General features: G+C 40.1%; 1 protein-coding gene across 1 annotated transcript; it reads left to right on the top strand.

The window, feature by feature from the left end:
• The first annotated feature begins 2,055 nt into the window (after window positions 1–2,055).
• On the top strand, window positions 2,056–11,681 carry LOC144057605 (neuronal pentraxin-1). Its single transcript, XM_077575371.1, has 6 exons — window positions 2,056–2,173; window positions 5,129–5,786; window positions 6,645–6,981; window positions 8,831–9,078; window positions 10,213–10,392; window positions 10,738–11,681. The coding sequence occupies exons 2-6, from the start codon at window positions 5,217–5,219 to the stop codon at window positions 10,945–10,947; spliced, it is 1,545 nt and encodes a 514-aa protein (XP_077431497.1). The 5' UTR covers window positions 2,056–2,173; window positions 5,129–5,216; the 3' UTR covers window positions 10,948–11,681.
• Window positions 11,682–11,861: the final 180 nt, after the last annotated feature.

Below are 11,861 nucleotides of genomic sequence, written 5' to 3'. Positions count from 1 at the left end.
TCCACATAGAGGACAGGGGACCTCATAGTACTACGAGTGATATAATCAGCAGCCATTCTTTCATCTAATGGGCATCTTATTTAGTATTTACTAGAGTTTCTGGTTATCTATAAATAAAATATATCAAATAGAAGGTTTATTCTAAGGGCCTTTAACCATATTATTACTTCAGCATCAACCTCAAGCATATCTAGTAAGTCCAAGCAGTATTTATTTATCTATCTTAAAATATTTGTCCCCAATTTTTTCCACTTCCCCGTTGCAGAACAGTGCATTTATATGTTCATATCGTCAAGGATCGTAAGGACCACATACCCAATGACTTTTACCATTACTGTACTTTGGTGGCATTTTTTTTTTCCTGCATTGAAATCGCCATACCCCTTTTGGCCACCAGAGGGAAGCAGATCATAACTACTGTAACTGCTACTTGTGTTATGGACACGTACCCTGCCTTCATGCGCTATGGGAAATATGGACTTTACCACTCCTGATTACGACTGAGTGATGTTCATGTACTTTTGTTGTTGTAGCAAAAAAATACACAGGGCAGCTGACGTCGTCTTTATTTGTGTACGCTACGTAATTGTGTAGATTCTAAAACAACCTGCTAGCAGACGACAACGACCTTATAAGTGTTAATATTTCTTGCCATTCATGAATCCTGCGGCACTAACCGCCATGTTGAAACATGAAAAGTTCTTTCAGCTCGGAAACTCAGGTATCAAAATAAATTCCCAGTTGTCCAGTGGAAAATACAACATGAGGGGGCGTTCACGTGCAACTCGACATATGGTATTTACCATAATTTCAATACCACGTGAAGGCAGCATTAATGTGGCTAACCTGTTAGCATACTTACAATTCTTACAGCTTGGTTCCATTTATAAAAAAACAACATAGTTGTGTTTTTCACCCTCATCCAATAAATGCAAGTGCAGCTTCCAGTTTACACAAGACCACTTTGGTGAAAAACAAAAACGTTGTCACTCACGCAATGCTAATCCAGCAAACTGCGTCAAGTAGCTATTGCTAATAGAGGCAAATTTTTTTTTAAAAAAAGTGATTAAAAGTCATCTACTGATCTTGATTTAAATTCAGTGACAAAAAGGCATGTCAAAGTATATTATAAGGCGAATGCATGTAAGTATTAGCTAAGGATTTTTGAAAATACCAAATTTCTCATACTTAAGGAAAGTCAATATTAGTCCTGGGTTTTCAGCTATTTTTGCCACGATATGTCAGAATGAGTTTTAGTCTTCCACTAATCTATGCCAACAGCAACGCTGGAGTGAAGTCATAATTACAGTAAAAATAAATTTAAAAAAAGTATAAATTGGTACGTGTACTTGTTTACTACATTAACGTAACGCTAAATGCTAAGCTATATGAGTAAGCGCTATCAAAATGGATGGATTGTTATGTACTATTTAGTCTCACAACAACTGTAGTCTAATGTGCTTGAATGTAAGCACTAAAGCTGTCTGTCTTTCTGTCTGTGTGTCTTCCTTAGGACCTAATTCTAAAGGAGACTCACGCTGACCTATTAACATACAAGTGACTCAATCCAATTATCACGTGATATTAGCAAGGAGCACGTTCTATTTTACATGAATGTCTGCTTATGACTAAACATCTTTATATTTGATGCTGAATATGACTATTACAATAAATAACCCTCATTTCTCAGTTAATTCCCACATTACATATCATTTTCCATTTGGAATATTTCTAAAATTCTCCATGGAAATGTACTGAAAATGTTCTTAATTATTATTATTTTTAAACCCTATTCATAGCACATTAAGTTTTCTCTCACGAGCACTGATTATCAGGCAGGCTGCAGTGTTTGTCTGGGTGAGATGCTTAGTTGACCTTTGACCTTTAAGGCAGCGACGTGTCCTGCCGCCACCTCTCGCGTCCATCAGGTCAGTCGCTGGCGTGCCGGCATGTCCGGTAGTTGCCAAGACGACGGCAACAGGTACGGTACGGAAGTCACGTTCTTGGAAGGTAAGCGGGCTCATTGGAGGCGGGGCCTCAAAGCGAGAGGGAGGAGGAGGAGGAGGAGGGAAGAGCGAGACACTGGGGGAGGGATTGGAAGAGGAAATCCCTCTCAGTCTGATCAGTGTGCGTACAACTCGACTGCGTGTGCGTGGACGCTTGAAAACATCAGGTAAGAACACTTCGGATTTTCTCAACACAAAACACGAGGAAGAGCTAAGATTTTTTTAGCGCAGTCCGTAAAAATCAGGTTTAACAACCGTTTTAACATGCACAATGTTATTGATACAAATGAAGGAGTGAAGTTGTAATATTTTGGATTAAAGTTGTAATATTGTGATAATAAAGTCATAATATGAGAGAAGTTTTAACTATGCAAGTAAAAGTCCAAATATGAGGAAAAAAGTAGTCATTTTTGGATCGTTAAGTAAATGTTTATAATAAAATGAAAGTAATAATATTACTAAAATAAAATCTCACTTTTTAATTACAAAAAAAAATCAAAATAAAGTGTAAAAATCTACAAGGAGTCAAAGTATACTTTATAAGAATTAAGTTATAATCTATGGGTGGAAAAAATCTGAATATTATCAGAATAAAGTTGGAAGTTGCAATTATGCAAAAAAGCGTACTAATATGAGACAAAAAAGTCCTAATTATAAGAGAGTTAAATTGTAATTTTATGAGAAAAAAAGTCGTAAAATTCCAAGAAAAAAGTCATAAGTATTTCTAACATGAATAACTCATAATATAAAAAGAATAAATAAATACATAAATAAATAAATAAAGTTAAGGTATAATTTTGTGGAGTTTTATAGAATGTGAAAAAAATGTTTACAAGAAGAATATTGCAATTTGTCAGTTACATTAAGTTGTAAAATTACATGAAAAAGTCATACTAGAAAAAAAGTTGTAAATTACAAGAAATAAGTAATTAAGTAAAGGAAAATGCATGTACGTTTCCAAGAAACGATGACACACAAAAATGATCTCAACCCGGCTCTTGCCACTGAAATGCTTCCCAGCTATTTACACGACTTTTAATCACACATCTAACCACACTTGTCAGCTTTTAATTGACCTCTAATGGTGCTACTTAAATATCCACCTCGACCATATGGCGCCGCAACCTCACCGTGGATTACCGAAAACACACACACACACACACACATACACACACATGCGGAGACTGAGGAGGAGGTCCAAGAATCCCAGTGATCTGAGGCTAAGCTAGCGCAACAAAGTGCTGCTAATTAGGTTAATTGAGCTGGTTGCGGGTGCCGATAAACTGATCAACTGGCTGGAGGCGAGATTGGTGTTGACACGCTTCTCTACTCGGACCATCTGTCTGGCCCCGATAAGCCTCGTCACTCACAAAAAGGAAGCAAAGCGCATTCAGTGGTCGCCGCAACGTCCTTATCGGCTTTCAACCCAATGTTATCATGCAGCTAAAAACAAACATAAAGATGTGCGTTTACAATGACATGCTGCAAACGACACGTAGACGCACACTGTAACTGTGCATAGGTCACTGCAAGCGACAGGTGGTCGGCGAGTGTCACGTGTGTGCCATTTGAAAATGCCCACCTTGTATAATGCAGGACCTGTTAAATATTTCATGTTTGTTCATCGTTGTAAATATAAATAGACACAGTGGGATTGATTTCACAACTTCAAGCTAGCATTTGCCCCTTAAGACAGTGTTTCTCAGGCTTTATTTGGCCAAGGCACATACAGTATTTTATTTTATTTATTTATTTATTTATTTTAGATAGACTGACAATCGGCGCCGATTTTGAGCATTTGGACAAATATCAGTATCTGCTTTTTTTCCAAAATGTGACGGCCGATAAAAAGGTAAAGCTAAAACCATTTTAATCTCAGTCTTTAATCTTTATAAGAGATGCTGCTGACCCTAGGAAGCTTGTGAAGCTTTTGTTTTTGTTTGAGTTTTTTTTTTTTTTTGGGGGGGGGGGGGGGGGCAGAGTTATGGTATTTACTTCTTTAAGTTTTCATTAAATTTTTTAAGACATACTGATAATCTTGGGAGCTTCCTGAACATTCCCATTTGAGGATTGCGATGAAGGAAATAGTGTGTTAGTGTTAGAGCTAATTAAAGCTGCACCAGAACAGAACAACATGCAGCATCCAATATGTAGACATTCATTTTCTTCTACCTTTTGTCTTACATTATTGGATTTTTTTTTTACATAGAATTTTCTGCTATTCTGCCAACATTCATTGGTAATTTTCAGGATTTATGCTTTTGTTTTGGGGCATTTTATAGTCATATAATTTTCTGACTTTTTAAAATTAATTTTCTGACTTTTTTTTGCAATTCCAAAGACATTTAATGGTAATTAATTTTCTGCTTTTAGAAATTTAAAATGAAGTATATTGTCTAAGATTTAAAAACAAACAAACAAACAAAAACTTCTACATTTTGAAAAAAAAAGTTCAATAAGCATTAATGCTTTAAGACATTACATCAAAGATTTTCATTTATATATATATATATTAAAAAAATTTTTTTTTACTGAAAATGACTATCGGTTGTCAACCTCCTTGACTTTTAATATAATCGGCATCGATATCGGTGCAGAAAAAAAACATATCGGGTCTATCTATATACACTGCACCCCACCAAACCAAAAATATAATTAACCACAGTGTTAATGTTAAAATTAAGTCTTGCAGTAATATACTATTTAAGTTATAAATAAGAGTACCGATCTGCTGCTCCCATGTCTGTTGCATCTGAAACCAAACTCCGGCTAAAATCTCTTATCCACACACGACAGGATTTGCGATCGTAATTGTTGAACAGGTTTAACATTTACGATAATCATAACCCACTTTTTTTCCTGAGCCGATCGGAAAGTAAAAATAACGCAACAACGATTCAATTTGGTTCGGTTAAATCAAAACCACTTTCGTTACACATCCTAGTTCGGATTTTTTTTTAGAGACATCCAATCCTTCCGGCTCCTCTAAGTGACGTTACACGATATCCTCACTTTTTCTTGACACTGATTTTCGAGTATGACTTCAACTGTGCAATGGATTTTTGCCGATCGAGGGTTTGGTAGTTGAGGGCAGACAAACAGCTGAAATTCTTGTTTTGCAGTTTCGTCCCTGAAATCCATAAAGAACCAAGAATCAACCCACCTGGACAATGGACTTTCGACTTTGATGATTCGTGCCAAGACAAAAGGATGGCGACGACAAGGACGACTCATGCATCCGTCCTCCTCCTCTCTCTGCTCCTCCTGCCCGCGTCTTCCACGTCGGACTTCAACGACTACCACGCCGCACAGCCGCGTTTCCTCTGCACCCCTATTCCGCCTGACGCTGACCCCGCCTGCTTCCCCACGGCGGGTCCTGGCGCAGGGGGAGCCGCCGCCCACCATCAAAGCGCGCCTCCGGCCGGCTGGTGGGGCGCCAGCGACGAGGCCAAGACCACCATCCTGCACCTCCGCGAGAGCCTGGTGCGCCAGAAAGAGACCATCCTGGACCAGAGGGAGACCATCAGGGAGCTGAGCGCCAAGCTCGTCCTGTGCGAGGGCTTCGCCAGGTCATCTCACGACGAGCAACCGGGCGAGCCCTCGGACCGCGCCTACCACGGACACCACGTACCGGACTCGCTGCATTCTGACGGCGCGCATGGCGTGAAGCACCAAGAGAAGGATGTCGTCAAACACGTGAGCTCAGGGGATGTCACGTCCTCACCAGAGCAGATGGAGAGGATGCTGCATGCGCTCAAGGAGAGGCTGGACAACCTGCAGGTGAGATGCGGCATGGGCAAAATCGCCACTTGCTCCCAAAAACGTATAAAAACGTTCTATTTTAAATACAACCGTGGTCCCAAAATCGTATTTATACGTTGTTGTTTTTTTGTTATGCTAGAGCATACAGAAGGCTAAGATGCAGCCTCTGAAGATGTCGCTAAAAGCAATGGCAGTTGTTGCAAAAAACGGCCAGCAGGTGGCAGCAGAGTATAAGAGATCAACCAGGGCCATGTTGCAAACAAGCTGATTAACCCACAGTTTTAAACAGATTTGTGAATAATGATGAAACTTAGCTTTATTCTAATGCTCATTGCTACAAAACGGAAATGGATAGAAAAATACTTTTTTTTCCTGATGAAAGAAGAGACTCTAATCTTTCCTTTGGTAGGTTCATGTTTTTAGAGCAATAGAACACAATAATAGGCCAAGAAGTAAAAAGTACACAGAAAGACAGCGGGACGAGGGGGAGGGGAGGGTAGCATAGGTCTAAGATCAGTAGTAATTATGGTGATCTGCCTTGACTGAGGTAATCAGGCCACACTCATGCACAAAGCCTGGATTACCTGACAGGCACATCCATGACTACAATGAAACACACAAACACGCCGTTTTCTTGACCAACAGGAGGCGGAGCACAGCTCGGACGGATCACCTGTCAATCACAGGGATCATTTTTATGTTTCATTTTTTTGTACTCATTAGTGAGCCCTATGAACTTTGCCTAGCAACAAGAGCTATGTAAATGTCACGTGAGAAGGAAAATAATCCTGTTAATTTGGGTGGTTTATCGACAAAATTCAAACCTGAGACGGTTCTAACCACCCGCCGCCGCCGCGTCTTGTAATTCCCGAGCAGAAGAGGAACTCGTCCCTGACCTCCTCCAGCTCTCTGAGGGAGCTTCTGCAGAGGAAGATCGACACTCTGGAGGAGCAGCTGCACCCGCACGACCACCACCACCTCAACGACCACACGGACGACGGCGGCGCCAACCACACTGAACACTTTGACGAGCACAGTGACGGAAGCCATCACGGGGACGGAAGCCATCACGGGGACGGAAGCCTCGACGGCGGTGACGGCGGTGACCGCGGCGGTCATGAGAACAATGAAGCGGACGGTCACGGTTACCTCCCACGTGGAGGAATCCACAGCAACAAACTGGAGAACTTGCTCAACCAGCTTCACTTGACAGGTACACAATGGAGGATAAAGTACAAATACAGATGTTTAATACTCTGGTAAAAATAGAAGTACAGATACCTGAGTACAAATATGCTGGTAAAAGTATTAGTAGTCATTCAACTACTTCCCTCACGTAAAAGTAAAAAAGTACCGGAGGCGTCAAAAGTACTCACACAATATACTTAAGGAGAAGTACAGATACTTGAGTAAAAATACTCTGGTAAAAGTATTAGTAGTCATTCAACTACTTCCCTCACGTAAAAGTAAAAAAGTACCAGAGGTGTCGAAAGTACTCACACTCTGTACTTAGGTAGAAGTACAGATACTTGAGTAAAAATACTCTGGTAAAAGTATTAGTAGTCGTTCAACAAATTCCCTCACGTAAAAGTAAAAAAGTACCAGATGTGTCGAAAGTACTCACACTCTGTACTTAGGTAGAAGTGCAGATACTTGAGTACAAATACTCTAGTAAAAGTATTAGTAGTCATTCAACTACTTCACTTACGTAAAAGTAAAAAAGTGCCAGAGGTGTCAAAAGTACTCACACTCTGTACTTAGGTAGAAGTATAGTTACTTGAGTAAAAATACTCTGGTAAAAGTATTAGTAGTTGTTCAACTAATTCCCTCACGTAAAAGTAAAAAAGTACCAGATGTGTCGAAAGTACTCACACTTTGTACTTAGGTAGAAGTACAGATACTTGAGTACAAATATCTAGTAAAAGTATTAGTAGTCATTCAACTACTTCACTTATGTAAAAGTAAAAAAGTGCCAGAGGTGTCAAAAGTACTCACACTCTGTACTTAGGTAGAAGTATAGTTACTTGAGTAAAAATACTCTGGTAAAAGTATTAGTAGTCAATCAACTACTTCTCTCAAGTAAAAGTAAAAAAGTACCAGAAGTGTCAAAAGTAATCACACTCTGTACATAAGCAGAAGTACATATACTTGAGTAAAAATACTCTGGTAAAATTATTAGTAGTCATTCAACTACTTCCCTCACGTAAAAATAAAAAAGTACCAGAGGTGTAAAAGTACTCACACTCTGTACTTAAGTAGAAGTACAAATACTTGTGTAAAAAATACTTTGGTAAAAGTAGAAGTACTGATACAACTTCTTTACTAATTCAAGTACACAAATTTTGTATTTAATTAGAAGTACATATAGTTGTGTTAGATATACTCTGGTAAAAGTAAAGTAGTGATTCAACTCATATTTAGGTAAAAGTAAAACAATGCAAAAGATTCAAAAAAGTACTTAGACTCTACTTAAGTAGAAGTACAGATACTTGTGTAAAACTAAATGCTGTGGTAAAACTACTACTGATTCAACATATCTACTTTTTTTGTACAAGTACAAGAGGTAGCAAAATACTCACACAAGTGTGCTTCAAGTAGAAGCAAAAATGTGTGTGTAAAAATACAGAGGTAAAAGTAGAACTACTGACTAAATGTATTTACTTAAGTAAAAGTATAAAGTAAAGTAAGTGGGAAAAGTACTGAGCACAAACATATTAGTACAGATAGTTGTGGAAAAAAATACTCTGTTAAAAGTAAAGTAGAAATACTCTCTTCAGTGTAGTTCCACAGCGTGTACCAGAGTAAAGGTTCCAAAAATAATCCGCAAATAAGTCCATTTGAAAAGGACGAATATGTGGAAGTTCACTCTAATATACTTTCAAATGTAGAGAGTAAAATGGATGACAGAAACATATAAATACTTGAGTAAAACACACCTACTCCAGTAAGCTGAGCAACCATGTATTGTATTTTGTAACTAGTCATCACTGCAAATCCACAGCATTCACATGTTGTCTTTTGTTATCAATAAAGTGCCCACTGTCCTTCCTCGACCGGTTCAGGTTCCAAAGCCAAAAAGGAGGCCGACGCCTTCCAGCTCAGCTTCCCCATGCGCACCAACTACATGCACGCGCGCATCAAGAGGACGCTGCCGAGCGACATCTTTGCGCTCACTTTGTGTCTGCGGCTAAAGGCCGGCGCCGGGCCCGCCATGGGGACGCCGTTCTCTTACTCGGCGCCGGGCCAGGCTAACGAGGTGGTTCTGATCGAGTGGGGGGGAAACCCCGTGGAGCTGCTGATCGATGACCAGGTAAGGGGAGGACTCAAGGTCTCCTTTTAGCCCCTTAGAGTAGAATGATGCATTGTGGGACATTTTGATGTCCCAATATTTATTTATTAGAGATAGACCGATATGCTTTTTTCAAGGCCGATACCGACACCAATAATCGGTAGTCAGGGAGCCCGATAACCGATATTTGAAGCCGATATACATTTGCAGAAAAAAAAAAGTTGGCATCATTTTTTTTTTTTAGAATAAACTAATAATTAAAAACTCCAGCACTTGACTGCTTAAATGTCTTCAAGGACATGTTTATTAAACAGCTTTTGTGATTTGCAACATGTTAAAGATTTTTTGTTTGCCATCAGCTGTTGCACCAACTATATTGTGGCTTCCGCACGCTAACTCCCAAATAGCCGTTAATTCGCGGACTAACTGTTAGCTCAAGGGCTAAACATTCCCCCACACGCTAACCCCGGGATAACTCCCAAATAGCCCACGAGCTAACCTAACAGCTGTTAATTCGCAAACTAGCCGGTTAGCTCGCAAGCTAATAGCCGCTAATTCGCAAGCTAACAGTTAGCTCGTGGGCTGACCGTTCACCCGCACGCCAACTCACAAATAGACGCTAATTTGCGAGCTAACTGTTGACTCGCAGGCTAACCATTCACCCCATGCTAACTCCCAAATAGCTGCTAATTCCATTTGCCATCAGCTTTTGCACCAACTATAATGTGGCTTCCGCACGCCAACTCCCAAATAGGCGCAAATTCGCCGGCTAACTGTTAGCTCGCGGGCTAACCGTTCTCCCACACGCTAACCCCCAAATCGCCGCTAAAAAACGGCTAGTAGGTTAGCCTGCGAGCTAACCGTTAGCTCACAGGCTAATAGCCGCTAACTGCTGCTAATTGGCTGTTAGCACTGCACAAGCAACCAATCAGATGGTGCTGTGGGCGGGCCAATGCTGCAGTGAGTCAACAGTTGCTGACTCAGAGCAGATGGAGGAGAAAAGCGCCCATCTGAGCAAAAATAACAGTTTTTAATATATCGGCCATCAAAACAAAAAAAGAGGCCGATGTCGATATTCAGAAAATGCTGAATATCGGCGCCGATTATCGGTCCATCCCTATTATTGATTTTTTGTGACTAACCTTTTTTTTGTAGGCCGTGTCTCTGCCTGTGACGCTGAGTGATGGCAAGTGGCACCACGTGTGCGTGACGTGGTCCACACGGGACGGATACTGGGAGGCCTACCAAGATGGCGACCTGCGGGGGTCCGGCGAGGATCTCGCCCCCTGGCATCCCCTTAGAGCAGGAGGGGTATTCATCCTGGGACAGGAACAGGTGAAGACAAATGAATAAGAGATTTTCTAATCAATTGATCTAATCAATGTTTTGATTTGGAGGCAAGATCCCTTGCACTAAGATGCCACAAGATGGCAGCAAATCACTACTGCAGGGTTCACTGCTCTCGTCAAAAAATATTTTTAGACTTTGGTAAAAGTATTAGTACTGATTCAACTCTTAAATAAACTTTTTTTTAACGTAGATATATATGCATAAAAAAAAGTTTAACTTCCATACTGTCTGGCATTGGCTCAACTTTTATACCACCAAAAAGAGTTCAAACTACTACTCAAGTTTAGTAATTAGTATTTGTACTGGTTGACTTACCTCCGCTGGTTGCAGGACACTCTGGGGGGGCGTTTTGACGCCACGCAGTCCTTCGTGGGGGAGTTGGCCGATGTGCAGATGTGGTCCTCGGTCCTGACAGGGATTGACATCCAGGGCCTGGCGTCGTGCAACAGCCACCTGGCCGGCGACGTCATCTCTTGGTCCGACGCGGACATGGAGCTGCACGGGGGCGTGGTGAGACACGCCCTCGAACCCTGTCACTGAAAAAGACTCAAGTTCATCAAAATTGAAGGTGATAACAGAAAAGACCGTAATACTGTAAATGGGGGTCAAAGACTTTATAAAATGCCTCAAAATGAGAATGAATGCCTTTCTTTGACCTTTTTTCCCTCCTTTTGTTATTGTTGTGTTCACTTTTAAAGTATGTTGTAGCAACATAGTGGCCTGATGGCCAATATTAGTTTGGTGCTGTGACATATTGTCATGTTGTTCGTAATTTAGATACAATAGTTTACGTTGTTATAACAATGTGTTGACAAAATTATCTGGAAGATTTCCTCATGAAATACAGCTAAATAACCAAAGAAATTGTCATCATTTTGTTAGACATATGCATAATTATGTAGATTTTACTGAGTGTTTTTTAACAATGTTTAAACACAACTGATCGTTTGATTGAAAATTGTAATTATGTCCCGTAAAAACAATGAACTGTGACTGTACTGTACTGTATATAAAACTTTGTCGCGTTGCTTTTTTCCTTATATAATGTGTAACTTTATACAATTAAGTGAATTTTTGTCACAAAAGACTTCTTGAAAGTATAACGAATAGTGCACACTGCACAGAAAACAGTAAGACAAAAGCGCGAGCTAAACTATTAGCACAGAACTGCTAACGATGATAGCATGATTTATTTGTAGTAGTGTCAGTACAACACTAAATTTATCGGTTTGTTGTTTTATAATTTTTAATGTACAATAAAAAAACGTCACTTACCTGTCCAATTAATGTTGCTAATTCCATGTCACGCCAGAATCCTCACAGCGGCGGTGGCCTGAGGTCTCATTGCTCGATCTGGTCGTTTGCTAACATGAAGATAAACTGCTAGCAAACGAGACTTTTTTTTTTTAAGAGATGGGTTTTCCAAAATGGTCTCAAAAAATGACTAAAGCCTT

This window comes from Vanacampus margaritifer, chromosome 9, assembly GCF_051991255.1.
Source record: "Vanacampus margaritifer isolate UIUO_Vmar chromosome 9, RoL_Vmar_1.0, whole genome shotgun sequence".
Taxonomy (NCBI): Eukaryota; Metazoa; Chordata; class Actinopteri; order Syngnathiformes; family Syngnathidae; genus Vanacampus; species Vanacampus margaritifer.
Note: the sequence above shows the minus strand (reverse complement) of the source record. Positions and strands in the feature narration are given on the sequence as shown.

Excerpts from the sequence above, each read along its gene's own strand:
- LOC144057605 (XM_077575371.1), top strand. The coding sequence starts at position 5,217 with ATGGCGACGACAAGGACGACTCATGCATCCGTCCTCCTCCTCTCTCTG. Across the intron at positions 6,982-8,830 it reads CAACCAGCTTCACTTGACAG|GTTCCAAAGCCAAAAAGGAG; the intron begins GTACACAATGGA and ends CGACCGGTTCAG. Across the intron at positions 10,393-10,737 it reads TCATCCTGGGACAGGAACAG|GACACTCTGGGGGGGCGTTT; the intron begins GTGAAGACAAAT and ends CGCTGGTTGCAG.